Source organism: Dasypus novemcinctus, chromosome 3 (genome assembly GCF_030445035.2).
Source record: "Dasypus novemcinctus isolate mDasNov1 chromosome 3, mDasNov1.1.hap2, whole genome shotgun sequence".
Taxonomy (NCBI): Eukaryota; Metazoa; Chordata; class Mammalia; order Cingulata; family Dasypodidae; genus Dasypus; species Dasypus novemcinctus.
Genome location: NC_080675.1, coordinates 91,829,296 through 91,852,165, shown reverse-complemented (window position 1 = coordinate 91,852,165; position 22,870 = coordinate 91,829,296). Strand labels below are relative to the sequence as shown.

Here is a 22,870-nt window from a genome sequence, read left to right as displayed (position 1 = left end):
GGAGGAGGCAGATGATAAACACACAAATAAGAATAGCAAACATTTGCATTGTGCTTACTCTGGACCAGGCACCTTTCTCAGTGTCTATAAATTCTTTATGTTACTCAATACATATATTCCTCACAACACTTTGAGAGCTCGGTTTAGTAGTGTTCCCATCGTACAGCTGGGGAAACTGAGGCACAGGGGTTAAGTAACTTATTCACAACTAATAATTAAAGCAGACCCCGGATGATGAACCCAGGCAATATGGGCCCATTGTCTGTGTTCTAAAACAGAAGTCAGCAAAGTCTAGACTGCCCATAGCCAGGTTTTTTGTGGCTGGTGAGCTAAAAATGGTTTTTACATTTTTTAATGGTTGAAAAAAATCAGAAGATTTCATGACATGTGAAAATTGTATGAAATTCAAATTTCAGTACCCATAATGTTCTATCGGAACCCAGCCACATTCATTCATTGAGGTATCACCTATGACTGCCTTCCTGCTTTGCTAGCAGAGTTGAGTAGTTACAGAGACTGTCTGGCTCATAAAGCCTAAAATATTTACTATCTGGCCCTTTACAGAAAAAAATATGCCAGCTTTCGGTCAAAATCACTACAATATTCTGTCTCAAAAAATAGACCAGCTAGTATCAGAGAGTCGAGTGCTGCAAAAGAGCTATAAAACAGGCTGATGTGTAATCGAGTTGGAGGGGGAGGTACTTTAGAAAGGATGATTGAGAGTTTTCTCTGAAGAGGTGACATTTGAGCTGAGAACCGAATGACAACACTAGCCAGGGAAAGGTTGTTTCAGGCAAAGGGATTAGCAAGGGCAAAAGCCCTTCCTGAGGAAGGAATGAACAGGACACCTTTGAAAAACAAATGGAAAGGTCAAGTATTTGCAAGTGTGATGAATGGGCAGTAGAAAGTGAAGCTGAAGGGAGACAGGTACCCGGCAGGCCACCCTGCAGGGCCTTATGAGCCAGGTAAATCCTTTGGATTTCATTTTAAGATCAACAGGAAGCTGCGAAAGGGTTTTAATCCTGAGAGGGGCACGATCCCTCTGCTTCGTGGAGAGTGGGTTAAGGAGGAATGGAGGCTGCAGCAGGAGTCCAGAAGAGAAGGGGTGGGAGCTTGGATCGGGGTGGTGCCAGCGTCTGCATGTCTGTTCACCGATGATGCCCAGACCGGCCGGGCTAGGGAAGGGAGAGCAGGTCTTGCTGCATCTCTGAGAAAAGGGCCGCAGGTAAAGCTTATCACTGTACGGGACCAAGCTGGGGAAGAGAACCAACGAGGAAAATATTAGCTGAGGAGTCGGGCTGGCAGGGAGTCAGGAAGCCGGGAGGTGAGGAGGAGGAGGCAGGAGGTGGGTAGGCACGCGGGTGTTGGGAGGCGGGGAGGCAAGCCGGGCGGAGGCTGGGAGTCGGTAGCTGGGCAGGAAAGCGAGGAGGGCGGAGGCAGGAGGCGGGGAGTCCAGAAGGGAGCCGGAGGTGGGAGGCGGCCAGGGCGGGGAGGCCGGAGGGAACGCCCCTCTCCCGGCTCTAGGGGGAGCCCCAACTCGACAGCCTTCCTCCGCCCCTCCGCCCCGCCTCCCCCAGTATCTCCACTCCCTGCTACCCAGGAAGGCCGTGCGAGTGGCGAGGGCTGCTTTCGCTTTCCCTTCCCGGTGCCCACTCCTCGCTCCTCGTGCGGCGCAGGCCCCCCGCCCCGGCCATGGCCACGCTTAGGGTCCAGCCTGAAGCCCAAGCCAAGGTGAGCGCTGCGGGTTCAAGGAAGGGCCCATTAGGGAGGCGTGGCGCCGAGCGGCTGAGGACACCCTTGACCCGCCCATCCCCCAAGCCCCCGAAACGAGTGGGGGGTCAGTGCACCCAGGCTACCTGCCCAGAGCACCTGAGCCCACCCGAAACCCGGCGAGGCTGCCCGCGGGGAGAGGCGAGGCGGCCGTGGTTCAGTGGGGTGAGGTGAAGCGGAGAGCTGGCGTGCGGAGGAAGTCCGCTGGCCTGGGGCCCGGGGCCACACAGGGTGCGGGACCCGCCGTGCGGCGTCCTGGCCGTTCTCACACGGAGCTCCGAAGCCCACTTCACAGGACACTCCGTGCCTTCCCTAGTGGCAGGGGGCTCTGTCTATATGCCCTCCAACATGGCCCAGGCATCCCGAGGAATCCGCTCTCACAGCAACTCACCCTTCACGGCAAGGAACCTTCTCCCCTCCCAAATCCAGCCCCATGGGAATCCATTCCTGTTTAAGGATCTACTCCACTTTCCCTAGATCCAGACCCACAGAGATTCACTCCTGCACCACCCCCGTTGACCCCCACAGGGATCCATCTCACCTTCTTCAGGTCTGGCCTTAGAGGGAGTCAGTCCACCCCTAGCCCCAGTCCCTGCACAACCCTAAGGGAACTGTCCTCAAATAAACTGCCTTCAAGTCAGGTTTCTGAAGAGTTGCCTGTACCCCACAGGTGGATGTGTTCCGTGAAGACCTGTGTGCCAAGGTGAGACCTGCCCCCAGGGCCCCACCCCTACCTCAGCCCTCCTTTGCTGGGCAGTGTTGGCCCTACTCCACTGCCCAAGGAGGGCACCTGAGCTTGACATTGATCCTCCCCCATCCTCACCACCCACATAGGCGGAAAAGCTGCTTGGGAGCTACTTCCCCAAGAAGATTTCTGAGTTGGATGCGTTTCTAAAGGTATCGGAGTCTAGAGAGGAGGCGCCAAGGGGAGAGTCTGGGGGCCCCTGAAAGTCAGGAGAGGATAGCCTTACCTCCAGCTCTCCTTCCACCCTGCACCAGGAGCCAGCTCTCAATGAAGTCAACCTGAGCAATCTGAAGGCCCCATTGGACATCCCTGTGCCTGATCCAGTCAAGGAGAAAGAGAAAGAGGAACGGAAGAAACAGCAGGAGGCAAGCTGGGGAGAGCTGGGGGCAGGGGGGAGGGGAGGACACATCTCTAGCAGGGCATCCTCCTTAAGCCTGACTCCCATGAGCCCCCTTCTCTCCCTGCAGAAGGAAGACAAGGATGAAAAGAAGAAAGGTGAAGATGAAGACAAAGGTACTTGAAACCACTCCAGTGGGAAGGGACTTAAGTCCCATAGCCCAGGAGCGCCTCCCTAAGAATTTTCTCCCTTTCCCACCCCTCATTTAGTCCCAGTCATATAACTGACCCATTTCCCACTCCCAGGTCCTCCCTGTGGCCCAGTGGACTGCAACGACAAGATTGTGGTTCTCCTGCAGCGCCTGAAACCTGAGATCAAGGATGTCATTGAGCAGCTCAACCTGGTGAGCCTTCCCACTTCCACCCCCAGGCTGCAGGTCAAACTCTTTGTCCTCCTTGGTCCCTGCCAGGTAGGGCATGGCACCTGTCAGGTCTTAATAGAAAAGGACACAGCAAGTGAAGCCAGAGCAGGCCCTGAGGCTCAGGATAGACTGGCTTACCTCTACCCACCATGGGCAGTGAAGCAAGGGAGTATAGGAACCTGGAAATTGGGTGGGAGGTTACAGTAACTTGGATGCCACTTCCTCCTCTCAGGTCACCACCTGGCTGCAGCTGCAGATACCCCGGATTGAGGATGGGAACAACTTTGGAGTGGCTGTCCAGGTGAGAGGGCTTCCCCACTCCCCTGCCCTCACTTGCCTTCCGGTCTGGTCCTTCCTTCATTCCACTTTCCCCCTTGCTTTTGTTCCTCAGGAGAAGGTGTTTGAGCTGATGACTGCCCTTCACACCAAGCTGGAAGGCTTCCACACCCAAATCTCCAAGTAAGTGTTCACCTCCCCACACTCATGGACACCCTCTTCCTTTGGTTTGGGGACAGAGGCTAGGCACACACCTCACACCTCTCTCACTTCCACAGGTACTTCTCTGAGCGGGGCGATGCAGTGACCAAAGCAGCCAAGCAGCCCCATGTGGTAGGTGAAGCCCAGGTCAGGGTGCCTGGAGGGAAGGACACATGTGGACGAAGTCAGGCCTGATACCCTCAAGTCTCCTTCAGGGTGACTATCGGCAGCTGGTGCATGAGTTGGATGAAGCAGAGTACCGGGACATCCGGCTAATGGTCATGGAGATCCGCAACGCTTACGTGAGGAGGCTAGGGGGAGAGGGGGAAGGTCCTCAGGCCACCCACACTCTGACCTTGCAGGCTGGGGGTAAAGGGTGTCAAAGCTCAGCCTCTCCACAAGGCTGGAAAGGAGGCACACAGCTGCCAGGGGCCTGTGGCTGACACCCTCTCTTCCCCTGATCCTGTAGGCAGTGCTATATGACATCATCCTAAAGAACTTCGAAAAGCTCAAGAAGCCCAGAGGGGAAACAAAGGGAATGATCTACTGAGAGCTTCCTGTCTTGTTCTGTGATGGGTACAGCAGAGACTCTCCTGCATCTTACCAGGGACTCAACTTTCTCCCCACCTTATCCTGTTGAGGTTTCTCTCTCACCTTGCCTCCCAGGCACAATAAATATAGTCATACCGCTACCCATTAGCCCAAGTTTCTTTATTGGATCCTGGTCCCCCTGTCCCTGGCTCAGGCATTTCCATTGGTAGGACCAACCCACTGAGTAATTTGAGCGTTGAGCTGCTCGTTGGTCCAGTCCTGCCGGATGTCGTCGAGGTGGGCATCAAAGTCCACAAGGTGCTGGTGGGCCCGGCCCTCCAGCAGTGCTCCTACCATCTGCCGTGACTCTTCCCAGTCCCTCCACATCACTCTGAAATAGTAACCCCCATGGACATCAAACTCAGCGGGCAATAGGGCCAGACACAGAACTTGACAAAGGTAGGGTCTAAAGAAAGATCCTTGGAACAGGACCAGGAACAGAGGAGGCCCAAGAGCCTTGGGCTTCCAATAACAGGTAAAGGGAGTGGGGCACTCACAAATTTTTGTCCTTGAGGGCCCAGCGGGAACCATGGTTCTCCAGGACAATGACTGGGGGCACACGAGGCTGAGGCACCAGTTTTTGATTATCCAGCTGGGTGGACAAGGAAGGATAAGTGGGGTTTCCAGGGTCCCCTTCCCTACTTTCTCCCCAGCTCTCCCCACCGGAACCCCAAGCCTCACCATGATGAGTACTGATTCAGGGAAGAATTCGGCAATTCGCCCAGCGATTTTCAAGGCCAGGGGCCCGGGGCTGTGTAGAGGTAAGATCAGATGAGTGAAAAGCTAACTGTGAATAGACCCCTGTCCATCCAAGCTGGGCCTCCCAGGTCTTGGAGGTGTGGGTACAGTTGTGGCCTTTCCCTATAGCTAGCCTGGGGTGGGGGTGTGGGATGTGGGGTGGGTGAGGCCTGCCTGATACATGTCTGCCTGATGTTTGAGTGCTGTGGGGAAAAAGGTGCTCAGACTCTGCTGGTGAAACCATCAAAGGTGGTCTTTTTGGAGAATAATTTGGCATAACCATCCAAATTGAAACTGTATACTATACAATATGCTGACTCAAAATTCCAGTTACAAAGAATTTACTATGATAGGACAGCATCTATAATGTAGTAAAAAAATTGGCAACAGCCTCAATGTTTAATGTAAGACATTAAATAAATCATGGCACATCCATATTGATACTACATGGCTGTTAAAGTAAGGTAGATCTCTGTGTAGAGATGTAAAGAGATCAAATATTTATAAAGTGAGGGGGGGGAGAAAATTGCAGAACAGGACACGTAACTTGATCCATACACATGTTAATGTAATCAACTTTTTTCTGTATATATGCTTCGTCTGTTTTCTCAGCACTTGGGGGGCACCTGAGTTAAAGCAATTGTCAGTCTGTTCTCACTTATACACAATTGTCCTCCCCACCCTTACCCGCAAAGCCTGGAGAATAGGTATCTTTCTATTTCCTCACTCCAGTGCCTAGCACTGTATCTGGAATACAGCCCCTGCCCCTAAGTATTCAATAAACGAAAGATGCAAGAAATGACCTTGGGTGTCCTGACTCCACTTCCCAAATCCCTTTGCCTCTGGCTACGCCACTCACCTCTGGTCGGCCAGAGCTGCGTTGGCATGGTAGTACCCGGCCACCACCAGACCGCCCTGCGCTGCCCACACATCCACCTGCCACAAGAAAGGGGTCAAGAGTAAACCGTGCAGCCGGCCCTGTAGATGAGGGGCCAGAGGTGGGTATGGGCTAGGAATGTTTGGGGTGCTCAGTGGGGGTCCAGCGGCGGCACCTGGTTGAGGGCGACCTCCAGCATGACAGACAGGGCCAGGTGGCTGTGGAACAGGGGCACACAGTCGGTGAGGCACAGACATTCCCCGGACCGCGGCGCGGGGGCCAGCAACAGCCCGTTGACCGCGGCGTGCGGGTACCGGGCGGCGTGCAGGCACATCTTCACGTAGGCCCGGGCCGAGAGCTCCACCTCCCCCATGGCGAGCGGGGCCTGCCTGAGGACGCAGCAAGCCCTATTAGTGCCGCTTCCCCAGCTTGCGACCGCGCAGCTCCCTCCATCGCCCCACCGCTGTCGGTGGCCACCGCCTCCCACCCCCGCGCCCCCTCACTTAGATTAGACGCTGACTCTGACTCGGTTCGAAGGCAACGGGCCGATCCGGGCGACCTCAACCCCGGGGCCCATCTCCGACCCGGCCGGGCCCGGCCCAGAAGGAGGTCCCGATTGCATCCGCAGACACCGAGCTCCGCCCTCCCATTCCCTCAGTGGGCGAGAGCGGAACCGCGCCTTAGCAGCGACCTCTCGCGGGCTGCTCCAAACTGGACCGACTTCTGGAGACCCGCCCATGTGATGCTCTTTGATAGGTCTTAGAGGTCTCACTTCGTCCAATCAACAGCCGCGCTCAAACTTTGCCCCGCCTTTGTCTCCAACGTACTGGAAAGATCCCACAGTTGTCAATGGAGAAGGCCTACCCGCTCCCTTATTGGCTAAGCTACCCGTCTTCAGCCCTCCATTGCCCGAGGGCTTTGTCTGTTACATGTACCCGCCGTCCCCATAGGTCCAGCAGAACCAGGGGCGGAGTGCGCAATACGCGCTGGGTGGACCCGAGCAGTGGCTCTTCGGCCGTGGGAACCAAGCGGACCACTTCGCTACAGTTAGGGAATAAGTAGATCTGTACTCTAGACCAGCGTTATTTCTTAAGAGCCGTGTTATTTTAGCGACTACAATTTACCTGGCTTTTGGGCTCCTTAATGTAGTATCTGCTGCCGTTGGTGCTTTAAGGACGGAAAGCGTCTCGGGGCGGATTTTCAAACTATTAAGTACTATGCAGTACAATCTTATCCCACATTTAAAAACAGGGTAAGGCCCTCAATTTCTGAACAACCCCGTGGAGTTCATAGCAAAGACCATAGTAAAGGATCCCTTGCCTCCACCACCTGCCCAGGGCTGAATCTCAAAAAGTGGTGATAAAGACCACCATTGGCTGGAGGGGAAAAAAGAACAAAAAGAAAAACATACAGATCCATCCTTCTCCTATGCTCTGTGGTGTAATTTCTTTCTCCTCCAGCCCTTGAGAAGGGGTCCAACTACTCAACCATAATTCTCCCAGTGAAACTCTAATTCTCCCTCCAGGCCTGCTCTGGGCCTTCTCTAATGAGGAGAACTAGTACCTTTCTTCAGTCCCACACCTCAGCCACAGAGCTCTCCCTTCGTTCACAACCTGATGATTCCTATAAGGCAGGAGTTTTTAACCAGGGATTTTCAAGAGTCTGTGAGCTTGAACTGGAAATTCAAAAAAACATTGGTGTGGGTGTGACATTTATTAAATAATACACAGTACAGTATGGACTAAGCAAAGGTCTGTAGTTTTTACCTGACTGGTAAAGGGATCCATGAGAAAAAAAGGTTAAGAACCCCTGCTATGAGGATTCGGCCCAAATGCCATCTCTTCAATGAAGCATTCATGAGACTCCTTTGTGAAATATGGGTTTTCTGCATGGCTGTCATAGCATAGGACAATTTTGCCCCTGTTCTTTAGGACAACCTCCATAAGAACAGGACAGGCATCTAATTCATCTTTGCTTTCCTGGTCCTACTCCCACCCCCACCACATATATATATATAGTATCTGGACACTAGGAGCATTCAATAAATGCATTATGATTGAGTCACACACACCAGAGGTGAACCCCATAGAGTAGGAAGTCATTTATTTCCCTTCTAGTCCCAGGCTCAGTACATGGATGGCTTCTCCTCACCCTTTGGGTTGACAATTTTCTCCAGGTTGCTGCTGATGATATGATAAAGCTCAGCCTGAGGAAAAGTCCAGAGAGGCAGTAGTCAGGTTCTTGACCTTTCTTCTTGTCCCCTCTTCCACCTCCCTTAGGGGCTTACTCCACACTCACATAGAAGGACCTCAGGTCCAGCACCATGGCCCTGAGCTCCCCATAGGCCGCCTCATCTCGCTCGTGTACCAGGGCCCGGTAATCCATCTGGGATGTGGGAGGCAAAGCTGAGTCAGCCCCGTGGGAGGTTGGGACATTAGTCTGGTTTCCTCACAGAGGCAACAGGTAACTTGAAAATGAAATGGGATCCCACAGGAACAAGTAGAGAAAAATAGGCTTTAGAAGCCTAAATTAGCTTTTCTAGGGAATGCTTTTGGTTTGATGTTCTCCACAGCTTGAAGGTCATTAACAGGACAAGGAGGATCTCATTCTCCCTCTCCCCATTCCCACCCCCAGCTAGCCTCCAGGCTGTTGGACCATCCACTCACCACATGGGTCTCCTTGGAGGCCTTGGCTACAGCATCCCCACGTTCTGAGAAATACCTGCCAGAAGCAAGGAGAGTGACCACAGGAATGGGCATTTAGGGAGGTGTACTCCCTCCTCGAATCCTCCCCAAAGTCTCCCATCATCCTAATGGAACAACCCAGCCTTGGGGCTCCCAAAGCCATTTCCCTGCAACCCTCCCTACAAGCCATCCAGTTGCCCTCACTTGGAGATGGTTGTCTGGAAGGCTTCTACTTTGGTCTTGACTGCATTCACCCTCTCCAGCACTTTCTCCTGTGGTGACAAAAGAGATGGGAGGGGGAGTGGGTGTAGCTCAGTGATTGAGTGCTTGCTTCCCACTTATGAGGTCCCGGGTTCAATCTCCCCGGGTTCAATCTCCCGTACCTTCTTTAAAAAAAAAAAAAAAGATGGGAGGCAAAGAAAATACAATCTTCTCCCTACTTCACCTACCATCTCCCTCCTCCTCCTAGTTGTTGTCTAGTTCCTATCCCTCATTTCCCAAGTCTCTTCCCATTCTCACCGTCCTCACTCACCCTTTTTCTTACCTGGATTGCCACCCCAAAATCATTTCCATCCTCAATCTTAGGGATCAGATGCTGGATCCATGTGATAACCTATATTAAAAGGTATCATGTAGGAGTCATTTAACAAATTTACTGGGTGCTTCCTACTACTGCCACTTCCTGATAATAGCTACATTTAACTGAGCACTTATTCTGTGCAAGGCACTGTACTATGTGCTATTTAGCTTATTTACTCCTCAATAATCTTTCAAGGTATATACTCTTTTTTCTTTTAAAGGTATGTATTCTTTTGTACCCGTTTAACAGATGAGAAACTGAGTCACAGAGAGTCTAAATGACTTACTCAAGGTAACCAGCTAGATAAGTGATTTAAAACCAGGCATTCTCCCTGAAGTGCCCAAGCTTTTAAGCTACTCACTGTATACCACTTCCACTGTATACCTAGGACAGCAGTAGGTTCTGAGGTTATAGAGATAACTGTATAGCACAGTCTATGATTTCAGGGGTACCACTGTGATACCAGAAATCCAGCAGAATGAAGATGAAACCAAAGGAGATCTAAGCCAAAGCACAAAAGGAAGTTCTGGGACCAGGTCCCAGAATGAAGGACTTGTATTTCTGAAGGAGGCCAGGGCCTGGCCTTGCTTGTCTCCTCTTTCCCCTTCCCCCAGTTTGCAGGCTTACCAGAATGCACTTCTCTTTCAGAGTCCAGACTTCTGGCTTAACTAGAGCAAGGAGGGCCTGGACCTTCTCATTCCCAGGGAGGAAGCCGCACTTAGGGACTGTGAGAAAGAGGGGACTCAGGCTCTTTGTCATTTAGCAGTCAAAACGCCATTTTTTCTTCCCTAGGCACCCCTTCCTCCCTTACCATCTTTCTTCTCCTGCTTATCTGTTTCCATCTGAGGCAAAAAAGGAGAAATAGCTTTAGAAAAGTCATGAAGGTTAGAGGGCCATCACCTCCCATCACATTTATGGTCTGAGCCCTGCACCCTGAGTGTCTCACCTCATCATCCTTGGGTGGGGGATCTGGGATGGGAATGTCCAGTGGTGCCCGGAGGGAGGTCAGGTCAGCCACATTGAAGGAATTTTCCTGCACAGAGCTCACCATCAAAGGCTACCCAGCCCCTTCCCCTCAGGCCTACATCCTAAGTCCCAGCCTTCCCTCTGCTCATCCTTCCCTACTTCCCTACCTCTCCCTCCCCACGTAGGCTCAGGTCTCACACCAATGTAACAGTCCCAATCCACCATTCTCAACTGTTCTCTGGGTGCTGAGCCCAACTATTTAGCTAGGGAGGGTGGGTGGAGGGGAGTGAGGCCACGGATAGGGTGGGAGCCGGGGTCCACACTACTCACTTTCAAGAGTTGATTCAGGTATATGATTTTCTGTGGCAAGAATCTGTAGAGGAATTCTTCAGCCTGTGGTTTACATGGCAAGAGTGTAACAGAAGCCACTCCAAGTGGCTCAAAGAGATGTCTGAGAAGTCGAGTGGGAAGGGCCCTTGGAAATCAATGAGTCTAAGACTTAAAACAAATGTGGAAACTGGAGGCCCAAAAAGTGAAGGGATTTGCCAGAGCTGGTAAGTGGCAGAACCAAGGTCAGGGCTGTTGTACCGGGGCCATGGCTTTTCCCTTTACAACAAGAGGGGAGGGGAAGTGGCAGAAGAGGGATGGGTCTTAAACGTGGCAGATTAAAAGTAGAGGCCAATAATCAGGAGTTCGGGAAAAAAATTAGCAGGTCATCCTAGATGGTGGCTTGATAAGGTAAACAGGATACTCTGAGTAATCCTCATTTATTGGTCTAAGATTCTGGGTCCAAAGAGCCTTACCTCCTGGAAGAGATTCTGCCTGAAGACATCCACCTGCACAGAGAGCAGTGCCCGGATGTTGGTTAAGGGTTTCAATTATCAAGAGTAAGATCCACCCACCCACCCACCCAACCGGGCGTTCCTCCAACTGTGTCTCCGGCCTTTCCCACCCCAGGCCAGTTTTCCCTGGAGGTCCTGGCTCTGTGCAGCGACTGGCCAGAGGGCAGGAATCTGGGAATCCCCAGGCAGAAGTGAAAGCACTAAAGAAAGGGGTTAGGGCTGTTTTGTGGCGCGGCCTCGGTCCCCCCGGAGCACCCAGCTTTGCATCCGTGCTGGCGGGCTCTCCTACCCCTTCCTACCTTCCTAGTCCTTCATTACCTGTTTGCGGGCCTCGCCGCTCAGTCGGACCCCACAGGGCTTGGCCATGCTGCTCCAGGGACTTGATCTCCGGTCTCCCGGCTCGCCGCCAGGGCTTTCGCTTTCACTCCCCAGGTCCAGGCCCGCCCCCCTCAACCCCGCCCCTTTCCTCTTTCCCCCCCTCCCCCCGGCCAGCCCCAAAGCGGAGGGAGCCCCTCAGCCTTTCCCGGCCACTGGCGGCTAGGAGAGGCTGTGCGGGCTTGCTCACAAGCCCAGGGGCTGTCCAAGGGACGGCGGGGACTGGAACCGGGGCTGTCCCCGGTGGGGGGGCGGGGCCTGCAGCGAGGGGCCCGAGACGTCCTGGGGCGAGAGGGGCGGGGATAGGGCACAGGGGCTGTCCCGTGTGGGGCTCCCGGGAGAACGCCCGGCGGCGGGGAGGGTCCGAGAGGGATCCGAGCGCACGAAAGGGGCAGTCGGAAGGAGGCCTTGGGACGAGGAAGGGCGAGCGGCATAGGGAGGGAGCGGTCGAGGGGCTTCCCCCGGGAGGACGCCTGCCTTCAGGACCGACCGGAGAGGGGGCGGGACTCTCTGGAGCGGGAGCGGGGCCAGCCGCCATCGGGGCCCCCGGCAGGGCAGGACTTTCCTGGCGGGACCGCAGCATGGCAGACCGGTCCGGAGAGAGAGGGGACGGCATTGCAGGAAGGGGCTAACCGCGCGCCCGGGGCTCTCCGGGAAGGGGTGGCGCCCGCCTGGAGGAGGGCCGGGAAAGAGCTCTCGAAAGGGGAAAACAGAGCCGGGACGCGCCGGGGGACGAACCGGAGCCCGTGCGCCCTTCTCATTGGTTGGGACCCGGCCTCTTCTTGGACGCGCCCCCTGGCTTCCTGCTCTCTTTCCCCTTAAACCCTTCCCCTTCCCCTGCTACCGGGTCGCAGTCCCGCCCCCTCCCCTAGTATTTCCTGTTCTCGGCTAACCCTGGCCTGGGTCCCGGGGCTGACGAGTGACCGAGGCCTGAGTGACCGGGGCGGCTGCGCGGACCACAGCGGGCCGCAGAGCGGGACCCCGGACGGCAGGTGCGGCGCTCAGCCCGCGCGCAGCCCGTGCGGGGTCCCCGCGGAGGGCGGGGCTGGGGCTGACTCTTGTGTCAGGATGCCCGGGGAGGAAGAGGAGCGCACCTTCTTGGCGGCTCGCGAGGAGCTGGCAAGCACCCTGAGGAGGGACTCCGGGCAGGCGTTTTCCCTGGAGCAGCTCCGGCCGCTCCTGGCCTCCTCTCTGCCGCCAGCCGCCCGCTACCTGCAGCTGGACGCCGTACGCCTGGTCCGCTGCAACGCTCGCGGGGAGGTGAGGCGCGGCCCCACTGGGGAGGGGATCTGGGGAGAGGGCCTGGGGCGGGGCCAGGTTCACAACGCGATACCCTCTGCCTGTTTCCAGCCCCGTAACTACCTCACCACTCTGTCCACGGCCCTGAACATCCTGGAGAAATACGGCCGCAACCTCCTCAGCCCTCAGAGGCCCCAGTACTGGCGTGGGGTGAAGTTTAATAACCCTGTCTTTCGAAGCACGGTGGATGCTGTGCAGGTGAAACCCCTGGACCTTGAAGGGGAGAAGGGAATTGGGCCAGGGCTGTGCCGAATGAGATGGGGTCCAGCCCTATTGATAGATGGGGCCTGCGCGGTCGTGACTGTTTGTGAATGTGTGGCAGGGGGGTCGGGATGTGCTGCGATTGTATGGCTACACTGAGGAGCAGCCAGACGGACTGAGCTTCCCAGAGGGGCAGGAGGAGCCAGATAAACATCAGGTTGCTGCTGTCACACTGGAAGTTCTGCTGCTTCGGACGGAGCTCAGCCTGCTGTTGCAGGTGAGATGTTCTCTAGTTCTGAAGGCTGAAGCATCAGGGCTAGGTAACCTAGCCTGACTCTAAAGTGAGTAAAGTGAGTCTGGGACCCACCCCCCCCACCCCCACTGCTGAACCGCAGGTATATTCTCCCCATCTACCTGCGAGCTCCCTAAACTGCTCTTCTCCCTGTGAGTGTTGGGGGACTGGAGCGCAGAGGAAAGCCCTTGTTCAAGGGCTCTACCTGGGAACTCCTTTTATCTTGTTTGCAGAATGCTCACCCACAACAGCAGGCACTGGAGCAGCTGCTGAAAGACAAGGTTGAAAATGATGTAAGAAAAGCAGGAAGGAGGATCTGGAGCCTATGAACAAAGGGGATGGGGACTGGGGACTCTTTGTTCCCAAACTATTACCCATTCTCTGCTCTGTCTCCTCAGATGCTGCAGCTCTCAGAGTTCATCCCCCTACAGAAAGAGATTGTTCCTGGCCCCCTCAGCACACCCTCAGACATAGGTACTGTTGGTCCAGGGGAGATGGGGATAGTAGGCCACAATAATGGAAACTTGGGACCTTTCTCTATCTTCTTGGTCACATTATTTTTTAAAAGATTTATATATCTCCCCCCCCCCCCACCTCGTTGTTTGTGTTCACTGTCTGCTTTGTGTCCATTTGTTGTGTGCTCTCTGTGTCTGCTCATCTTCTCTTTAGGAGGCACCGGAAACCAAGCCCAGGACCTCTCATGTAGGAGAAAGGCGCTCAATCACTTGAGCCACCTCTGCTCCCTGCTTTGTTGTGTCTTCCATTGAGTTTCCTCTTTGTGTCTCCTTGTTGCATCAGCTCACCGCGCCAGCCCATCGTGCCTGCTTGCTGTTTTACTCATCTTCTCTAGGAGGTACCAGAGCAAAACCCAGGACCTCCCATGTGGTAGGCGGGTGCCCAAATGCTTGAGCCGCATCTGCTTCCTGGTCACATTCTTTTTGAAAAAGATTACATTTGTTTCCTTGGGTCCAGATGTGTTGAAAAGTAGTCTTGCGGCTTGCCCCCCTTCTGCAGCAGCTTCAGATGCAACTTGGTCCTTTTCAGAAAAGTGACGGATTTTCTCTCCTGTTCTCCAGGTCCTACTCCTGGTCCCTGCTTCCTCTGTGGTTCTGCCCCAGGTGCATTGCACTGCCCGACCTGTAAACACACCTTGTGCCTAACCTGTGACTGTCTCTTCCATGGGCACCCATCCCGTGCCCATCACCACCGCCAGACCCTGATTTTGGAACCCCAGGCTACCAACCTGAACTGCAGGTGAGAGACTGCCTCTCCTGGATCAGAATGAAATTGAAGAAACTTAAGATTACTTGAGGATCTACTGTGTGCCGGGTTCATTGTTAAAGACTATAGAACAGAGGACAAGTAACCAGTTACTGCCCGAAAGGGTATTGTAGGCATGACATCAAGCAAGCAGCATTCACAGTAAGATAGGTTATTGTAGTGTGCTCACGGAGAGTAGGCAGATGCAACCTAGTCTGATGGGTCAGCTCAGTCAGCAGTTTTTTAAGCACCTAGCATAGGTCAGGCCCTATGTTAGGGATATCTACCAGAAAGAAGTGAATTTTAGGCTGTCATTAAATGTGTGGGCTGTGCATGTGAGAGTGTTTCAGACACAGAGAGAACAGCAGGTTCCAAGGCCAGAGGATGGAGGGTGCCCAGGGTTGAGGGACTCAGGCACCAATGCTCACCTCGACAGAAGGTATCTCCTGTTCTATTACAGCTTATCTGCTCCAGCCCCACTGCCCCCACAGGCGACCTCGCTGCTGGCCCTGCGAGACAGCTCTCTTCCTTCCCCTGATCCTGCAAGTGCCCGCCTGCCCTGGCACTGTGCTGCCTGTGCCCTGCTAAATGAGCCTTGGGCAGTGCTCTGTGTGGCTTGTGATCGGCCCCGAGGCTGTAAAGGGTTGGCACTGGGGATCGAGGGACCCCAAGGAGCTGGGGGTCCAGAGCCTGAGCTTGCAAGGGGCCAGTGGGCCTGCCAGAGCTGCACCTTTGAGAATGAAGCAGTTGCTGTTCTTTGTGCCATATGTGAGCGACCTCGGTTGGCCCAGCCCCCCAGTTTGGTGGTGGATTCCCCAGATGCTGGTATTTGTCTGCGGCCCCTTCAGGTAAACTGTTCCTGATCATCTGTATTTGTACTCGTTACCTCAAGCCATTCTCCTCTTGCCCATCCCATCCCATCCCATCCCCTCCCATCCCCTGCCCCTGCCTTTTTCCATCTCGAGCCTCAGCCAACCAGTCAATGAAATAATCCTGCCTTTCCAGCAGAGGGATACTTTGATCTTCTCCCCTCAGAAGCAAAGTTGGTATTGTAGCCACTGTACCTTCTGCAACTCGGGCCCTGGCTGGGTGTGTGCTATGTGCAACCGGACCAGCAGCCCCAGCACAGCACAGCACACCCATCAGCCTCCTGCAAGCTCTTCGGAACAGAGACTCCCTGAGCCTGGACCCCCACGATGCCTCAGTGCCCCGTTGCCCAGTTCCTGTGGGGACTCTGAGAAGCAGCGCCAGGACAGGATGCGGGAGAAAGGTCTCCAGCTAGTGATCATGATCCGGGTGAGGATTGGGCCTGGGATGAGGTGGGGTTGATCTGGTAGGGGAAGAAAGAGGCTGCAGTTGATTAGTAAGGGTTCTCATTATACATGTCACTATTAAAAGCAGTTGCCTCTTACTGAACACTTCCCATGTCAGAATGTCTGAGCTCAGCAACTGTCAGCATCCTGGGTCAAGCTGCAGGTGAGTGGGAGGTGCCCCTCCTGACAGGCCCTCTGTTTGGATGGGTCTGTGCTTTAGGAAGGAGAAGCTGCAGGCGCCAGTCCAGAGGAGGTCTTCTCAGCTCTGCAGTACTCAGGCACCGAGGTGCCCCTGCAGTGGTTGCGCTCAGAGCTGCCCTACGTGCTAGAGATGGTGGCTAACCTGGCTGCACAGCAAGCCCCAGGGCTGGGTGCCTTTTCCTGTCAGGAGGCCCGGAAAGCCTGGCTGGATCGTCACGGCAATCTTGATGAAGCTGTGGAAGAATGTGTGAGGGCCCGGAGGAGGAAGGTACCAGCTATACTCAAGGTGGGGCAGGGTTGAGGGTTGAAAATATTGGAGTCTCTTACACTCTCCTTACTTTCCCATCTTCACTGCCTCTCTCTACTAAACTCACAGGTACAGGAACTCCAGTCCTTGGGCTTTGGGCCTGAGGAGGGGTCTCTGCAGGCGTTGTTCCAGCACGGGGGAGATGTGGCACGGGCCCTGACTGAGCTACAGCGCCAGCGCCTAGAGCCCTTCCACCAGCGCCTCTGGGATGGTGGCCCTGAGCCCACCCCATCCTGGGACGGGCCAGACAAGCAGGTGCCAGCAAGAGAAGAGCCCAAGAGCCCACCTAGAGACCTAGAGGTGGAGGAAAGGTGGGGGCTGACAAAGGAGGATCGCTGGGGTCTGACCGTCACTTCTCCCTTCTGCCCCTGCAATTTCACTGCAGAGCCTGATCAGACGGCTTTTAGCTGTCTATGCACTTCCCAGCTGGGGTCGGGCAGAGCTGGCCCTCTCGCTGCTGCAGGAGACACCAAGGAACTATGATTTGGGAGATGTGGTAGAAGCCGTGAGGCACAGCCATGACCGGGCCTTCCTGCGCCGCTTGCTGGCCCAGGAGTGTGCTGTGTGCGGCTGGGCCCTGCCTCGCAACCGGGTAAGCCCCTGTCCACTATCCCTGGCCTTAGACTTGATCTAGTCCCTGTCAACCCCTTGCCTCTGGCCCTGTCTTCAGCTGTGCAGCTGCCCATGTTCTCCTGAAGCCTTCTGGGAAGGGGAGGGCAGGAATAGGCCGGCCCTCTTTTTTTTGTTAATGTTCTCTCATACACGTTTTCAAGCACAGAGTAGTAGAGAAAAGGTGTTTATTGTGTATTCATCTCCAGGCTTCAGCCATTATTGATGCATAATCGGTATTTATTTCATCTATATAAACACACACAGGATCATTTTAAAGCAAATCCCAGGCATCATATAATTTGTAAATATTTTTGTATGTCCCTCTAAGAAGATAAAACTGTGTTTTTTGAAACATAGCTACAACACCGTTGTCACATCAAATTAACAGTAATTCTTTTATATCATCAGATATCCACTTGGTAGAAACAGGCCCCTTTTTTCTCCCATGCCCTCACTTACTACTCTGATTACAGATTTAGAAGGTGGAATTCTGTAGCCAATTGCAGTCCTTTTTAGTGAGACTGATTCTGCATTTCTTGCTTTGTTTTTACTTATCTTGAAATAATTGTAGATTCACAGGAAGTTGCAAAAATAGCTGAGTCCTGTGTACCCTTCCCCCACCTTCCCCAAATGGTGACATCTATCAAGACCAAGAAATTGCCACTGGTACACTGTTAGCTAGACTTTAGATCTTGTTCAGTTTTCATCATTTTTCATTTGTGTCTGTGCATGCATGTGTATTGTGTGTGTTTCCGCACGCACGTGTATTGCGTGTATTTGTGTGCATGCATGCTTCCTGTTCTGTGCAGTTGTATCCCATGTATAGATTCATGTATCCACCACCACAATCAAGATACAGAGCTATTCCATCACCACAAAGGAACTCCCTTGTGCTACCTCTTTATCATCATACCTCCCTCCCTCCAGGCCCCATCCCTCTCCTAATCTGTTTTCCATCGCTATAGTTTTGTCATTTCAAGGATGTCATCTAAATGTTTGTTTTTAACTATATTTGGGAATGCCTTTAGAGGTAGGTCAGTACCTTTCCATTTACCTTAGGTCCTGCCACTGTCTGTTTTCCTCTACCAGACTGTCTTCACACATTTAGGTTGCCTGCCTAGCAACTTGTTCCATCTGAGGATGCTATCCCTGCCCAGTTGTTAGATCCTGGTGTCTCAGTAGACGCCTGGCTGCTGCCCCTGCCCTAGCCTGGCAGTCGTGGCTTCTGACCCCCTGTCTCCTCCCACCACCACCCTCCAGATGAAGGCCCTGACTTCCTGCGAATGCACCATCTGTCCGGACTGCTTCCGCCAGCATTTCACCATCGCCTTAAAGGAGAAACACATCACAGACATGGTGTGTCCTGCTTGTGGCCGCCCTGACCTCACTGATGACACACAGTTGCTCAGCTACTTTTCTACCCTCGACATCCAGGTACTATAGCCCCTAGTACTCCAGTGCTCAGGGCTTTGGACAGACACCCTACCCACCCACTACCCCTGTATCCTCTCCCCAGCTTCGGGAGATCCTAGAGCCAGACGCCTATGCACTGTTCCACAAGAAGCTGACCGAGCGTGTGCTGATGCGCGACCCCAAGTTCTTGTGGTGTGCCCAGGTAAGTGGTGTGCTCAGGAGGGCTGGCTATGGGGTGGGTGGGGTGGCGTCAGGTCAGGCTCAGATGTCTTTATGCTCTTGGACCCACAGTGCTCTTTTGGCTTCATATATGAGCGTGAACAGCTGGAAGCAACATGTCCCCAGTGTCAACAGACCTTCTGTGTGCGCTGTAAGCGCCAGGTGGGTCACATGTGTCCTTTCAGAAGTACTTGCTGAGCTACTGACAGGTACTGTGTTAGTCTCTAGGGGTGCATTGGAGAACAAAACAGACATGATTTCTAAGTTCAGAGAGTTTACAGACTACTCAGGGAGACTGGCCAAAGAAAAGGAAGGAAAGGAAGAAGTAAAAGAAGAGGTAGGTGCAGGAAAGAAAGGAAAGGAAGGCAGCAAGGGAGAGCGGGGAGAAAATAGTTATCCCTAGGTGTCAGTTCAATGAAGAACACAGGAATCTGAGATGAGGAAGAACAGAATGGACCGACTTAGGACAGAAAGGTCAGATGAGTCTTCTCTAATATTTTTTTTAAGCTCAGGCCTGAAGGTTAAGAAGCATTTGTCAAAGCCTATAAAATTGTGTGGCACAAACTAAACCATAATGTAAACTATAGGCCACAGTTAGTAGCAGTGTTCAGTATGTGTTCGTAAATCATAACAAACGTACCACACTAATGAAGGATGTTGTTAATGGGGAAAGTGTATGTATGGTGGGGGGCAGGAGATAATATGGGAATCCCTCATATTTTTTATGTAACATTTATGTAATCTAAAGCATCTTTAAAAGTATAGCATCGTTTTTATTTAAAAAAAGAAGAAGCCAGCCATGCAAAGGGTATTTGGGACAGAACAAAAACAAATGGAAAAACAGGAAGGAGGGTTGTGTGGCTGGAACTTCAAGAGCAAGGTTAAGAATGGCAGGATCTGGCAGAGGACCAAGCTATCAGGTCAGCGTAGGCCCAGAGGCCAAGTGAGGGAGGTATCTGCCTTTCATTCTAAGACTAGGAGAGGGGTGATACTGTTTCGTTTACCTTCTAAGAAGCTTGATATTCAATACCAAAAAACCCCACCTCATCTATATTATGAAACATGGAGATAAAGTGAGTGCCTGAAGCCCTACAACCAAACCTCAAAACTAGACCATTACCAAATACCATCAAGGCTACCTGGCTTGCATTTTTAAAGGCTGTGATGTGGAAAATGCACTGTAGGGGAGCAGGAGTGGGAGTGGAAAGACTAGCAGCCCAGGCAAGTGATTGGGGCAAGCCTTCTCATGGCCTGGGGTGAGATGGCAGCAGTAGAGATGAGGAAGAAGAGGGTAGGAATGAGATGGGCTTGGCGGGCAGAAACAACAGGTCTTGCCGAGGAGTACAAGGCGGTATGAGGAAACAAATGAACAAGGATGGATCCTTGGTTTGGGATTTGAGCAAAGCGTGATGATGGTGAAATGAACTAGGCTAGACTCCACTGGATGTGAGTGAAGAGGCCTGCAAGAAGGTCTGCGGCCTGGGATAGAGCTTCCACATGAAGCCTGCTTTCCTTCTGGCAGTGGGAAGAGCAGCACCGAGGCCGGAGTTGCGAGGAGTTCCAGAGCTGGAAACGCACCAATGACCCAGAATACCAGGCTCAGGGCCTAGCAATGTATCTTCAGGAAAATGGCATAGGTAAGGCTGCCTCTCTTCGCCAGCTGGTCCAGTAGTCTGTCATTGCCAGTGGCTCTCTTGAGGGCCTTGAGGAGCAGTGGCAGCCCCAGCCCTGACCTGCTGTTCCTTGCAGACTGCCCTAATTGCAAGTTCTCCTATGCACTGGCCCGAGGAGGCTGCATGCACTTTGACTGTACCCAGTGCCGCCACCAGTTCTGCAGTGGCTGTTACAATGCCTTTTACGCCAAGAACGTAAGCCCAGAGAATGGGGATGGAAGGGATAGAAGGGGGTGGGAGGTTACCATCGGGTTTGGGGGCAGAGGCCATAGAGGAGTGGTCCAGGGGAAGAGATGAGGTGGTCCATGTGATGTAAAGTAGTTCTGTTTGCCTCCTCTTCTCCTTTGCTTGGTCCTGACCCTCTAATGTCTCCATCTCCCCCCAACTCCATGCCCCTCACACAGGGGTCCTAAGAGACCAGGACCTCAACAGTCTTCATCTGTTGGGATCCCAAACGGTCTCCATTTCCTCCAGAAATGTCCAGACCCTAACTGCCGGGTGAGAAAGTCCCTGCACGGCCACCACCCCCGAGATTGCCTCTTCTACCTGCGGGACTGGCCTGCTCTTCGGCTCCAGAGGCTGCTCCAGGTCAGAGGTGGTCAGCCTGGCTGGGTTTATATGTTGCCCAGAAAGAGGGGGCAGGCCCAAGGTGGACAAGAAGGGAGGAGGCCCTCCGCTAGGAAATGCGACAGAGGCTGGCCTCAAAGAACATATTGCTCATCTGTTTCTCTGTTCCTCCTTAGGACAACAATATCATGTTTAATACAGAGCCTCCAGCTGGGGCCAGGGCAGTTCCTGGAGGTAAGTGTCAGCACAAGCCTTTGGGAAGGGGCGATGGAGTGCTGGGCACCCATTGCATGTGGCGGGTGATCTGATCCCTGGGTCTGGGATCAGATGTGGGCTCAAAGCCCGCCTTTGCTTAGTTGTAGGTCCCTTGGCACCTTAACTAACCTCCCAAGACCTTGTTCCTTTCTCTGGAAAATGGAGGCAATACCATCTTGCAGCTAAGCTATTTTATATCAGACTACATTGTAGTGTTTGGCACTCATGATGCCCTCAATCCTAATTCTTTCCTTCCATTCCCAAATGATAATGATTCATTAACGAACATAGTATCTAATGAAACTTGTTATAGGATGCTATTTTAGGTTTCATGAGGGCTACAGAAAGATGTTACACAAAGTTCTAACCTTTCGCATCTCTAAATTAGATAGAGGTGAGACCCTCACAGAGTAACTTTGTGAGAGCTAAATAACCAAAAGAGCTGTCTCAAAGAAGTATGTAACTATGAACCAAAAGCCAGCTCGGCTAAGTCTGGGTTGGTCTGCAGCCAGTGGCATCTCTAAGCACCCCACCACCACTGTTAGAGCTAGGCTTCTTGTTCTCAGGCCTCTCCCTGGAGGCTCCTCCCCCTGCCTCCCCAGGTGTCCTGATTCTCTTTGGGCTTCAGAGTCATTGGCCTCCTCCGACAAGGGTTGCCTTCCTTCCTTTACGGTTAGGTGGCTGCCGAGTGATGGAGCAGAAAGAGGTTCCCAACGGGCTCAGGGACGAAGCTTGTGGCAAGGAGACCCCAGCTGGCTATGCCGGCCTCTGCCAGTGAGTGCCAGGCAGGGCCTGGAGCATGGTGTTGGGGAGGGGGGATAGTGGCAAGGGTGTGCCAGGCAGAGGAGTGGGTCTCTGGGAGCAGCAGGTCCTGCAGGGGGTGGGAGGGAAGGGGTTCTCTGGGCCAGTGCATGGATAGGTACAAACTAGCAGGCAGTGTGCACAGGTGGGCTGTGCCTGCAGAGGCAAAGGGCAACAGGCACAGGTTGTCTGTCTTGTTCATGACTGTCTCAGTGCCCAAGAACTATTAGTCAAACAAAAGACTCGATCTGTTGCCCCCTCATCTTCCCAGGGCACACTACAAAGAGTATCTTGTGAGCCTCATCAATGCCCACTCACTGGACCCAGCCAACCTGTATGAGGTGGAAGAACTGGAGATGGCCACTGAGCGCTACCTGCACATGCGCCCTCAGCCAACGGCCGGCGAAGATCCCGCTGCCTACCATGCCCGCTTGTTACAGGTGCAGCCCCTACCCAGCCTCACCTCCGACCCCACCTTGCAGAAGTCTCCAGTTCAACCTGTTTCTGAGCCCTAGGCTTCCAGGGTCATCATCTTCTCTCTCCTTTTCCAGAAACTGACAGAAGAGGTGCCTTTGGGACAGAGTATCCCCCGCAGAAGGAAGTAGCTGAGGGCAAGGGCCCTGATGAGGGCCCGTGTCCCGACTCCCTCAGGAACAACTCCAGCACCAATAAAGAGGCGTCTCCTTGCCCAGGCTTCTTGGTGGTCCTTTTTCCTGTCCCCCACCCCCCACCCCATCTAGGGGCACCAGGGAAAACAGAGTAAAACAGAGCTTTACCAGAAGGGCCCCTGTTAGCCCCCCACCTGACCTCCCTGGACTCCAGGCCAGGGAGGAACCGACACCGTGGCTGGGCAAGGGAGGCCCTCCCCTCCACCACCTGGCCTGGGCTTCATCCTTCTCTGCCTCCCGATATTTGAGGTCCTCTGATAGTGCACCAGTCGGTACTGTAGGGACACAGATGTACCAGTGGACACAGCAACCCAGAGGCCCCAGGCCAGACCCCAGGAAACTGCCTCCCTGGGGAGGCAGCAGTGTCACACAGAAGGTCAGGCCCC

The 22,870-nt window shown here is 53.5% G+C and overlaps 4 protein-coding genes and 1 long non-coding RNA gene across 7 annotated transcripts; 2 read left to right on the top strand and 3 right to left on the bottom strand.

The window, feature by feature from the left end:
* Window positions 1-48: 48 nt before the first annotated feature.
* Window positions 49-2,880, bottom strand: LOC139438685 (uncharacterized). Its single transcript, XR_011648389.1, has 2 exons — window positions 2,742-2,880; window positions 49-1,253 (listed from the first exon to the last, which is right to left on the bottom strand). It is a non-coding gene; the product is annotated as an uncharacterized lncRNA (long non-coding RNA).
* Window positions 941-4,442, top strand: PSME1 (proteasome activator subunit 1). 2 transcript variants are annotated; one of them, XM_071214007.1, is made up of 11 exons: window positions 941-965; window positions 2,441-2,473; window positions 2,605-2,667; window positions 2,770-2,880; window positions 2,983-3,028; window positions 3,158-3,255; window positions 3,506-3,574; window positions 3,665-3,732; window positions 3,828-3,882; window positions 3,966-4,052; window positions 4,220-4,442. In XM_071214007.1, the coding sequence occupies exons 1-11, from the start codon at window positions 957-959 to the stop codon at window positions 4,298-4,300; spliced, it is 720 nt and encodes a 239-aa protein (XP_071070108.1). In that variant the 5' UTR covers window positions 941-956; the 3' UTR covers window positions 4,301-4,442. The 2 variants fall into 2 exon arrangements, with proteins under 2 accessions (XP_071070108.1, XP_058149664.1); XM_058293681.1 differs by lacking the exon at window positions 941-965 and adding an exon at window positions 1,571-1,731.
* A 4-nt stretch (window positions 4,443-4,446) lies between these two features.
* Window positions 4,447-6,668, bottom strand: EMC9 (ER membrane protein complex subunit 9). Of its 2 annotated transcripts, none has more exons than XM_058293683.2 (6): window positions 6,460-6,668; window positions 6,132-6,345; window positions 5,939-6,015; window positions 5,023-5,092; window positions 4,839-4,933; window positions 4,447-4,672 (listed from the first exon to the last, which is right to left on the bottom strand). In XM_058293683.2, the coding sequence occupies exons 2-6, from the start codon at window positions 6,327-6,329 to the stop codon at window positions 4,492-4,494; spliced, it is 621 nt and encodes a 206-aa protein (XP_058149666.1). In that variant the 5' UTR covers window positions 6,330-6,345; window positions 6,460-6,668; the 3' UTR covers window positions 4,447-4,491. The 2 variants fall into 2 exon arrangements, with proteins under 2 accessions (XP_058149666.1, XP_058149667.1); XM_058293684.2 differs by having other exon boundaries at window positions 6,132-6,341; window positions 6,460-6,573.
* Window positions 6,669-8,042: 1,374 nt separating this feature from the next.
* PSME2 (proteasome activator subunit 2) lies at window positions 8,043-12,187 on the bottom strand. Its single transcript, XM_058293682.2, has 11 exons — window positions 11,347-12,187; window positions 10,990-11,022; window positions 10,517-10,579; window positions 10,167-10,253; window positions 10,032-10,062; window positions 9,848-9,945; window positions 9,185-9,253; window positions 8,845-8,912; window positions 8,623-8,677; window positions 8,255-8,341; window positions 8,043-8,162 (listed from the first exon to the last, which is right to left on the bottom strand). Exons 1-11 carry the CDS (start codon window positions 11,392-11,394, stop codon window positions 8,082-8,084), a joined length of 720 nt encoding a protein of 239 aa, XP_058149665.1. The 5' UTR covers window positions 11,395-12,187; the 3' UTR covers window positions 8,043-8,081.
* A 92-nt stretch (window positions 12,188-12,279) lies between these two features.
* RNF31 (ring finger protein 31) lies at window positions 12,280-22,503 on the top strand. Its single transcript, XM_004463367.5, has 21 exons — window positions 12,280-12,663; window positions 12,754-12,900; window positions 13,025-13,180; window positions 13,429-13,488; window positions 13,594-13,669; window positions 14,272-14,449; window positions 14,916-15,303; window positions 15,461-15,751; window positions 15,989-16,237; window positions 16,346-16,531; window positions 16,662-16,868; window positions 18,149-18,322; window positions 18,405-18,503; window positions 18,593-18,682; window positions 20,043-20,157; window positions 20,270-20,388; window positions 20,668-20,781; window positions 20,937-20,994; window positions 21,693-21,789; window positions 22,088-22,256; window positions 22,368-22,503. Exons 1-21 carry the CDS (start codon window positions 12,472-12,474, stop codon window positions 22,419-22,421), a joined length of 3,219 nt encoding a protein of 1,072 aa, XP_004463424.1. The 5' UTR covers window positions 12,280-12,471; the 3' UTR covers window positions 22,422-22,503.
* The last annotated feature ends 367 nt before the right edge of the window (window positions 22,504-22,870 follow it).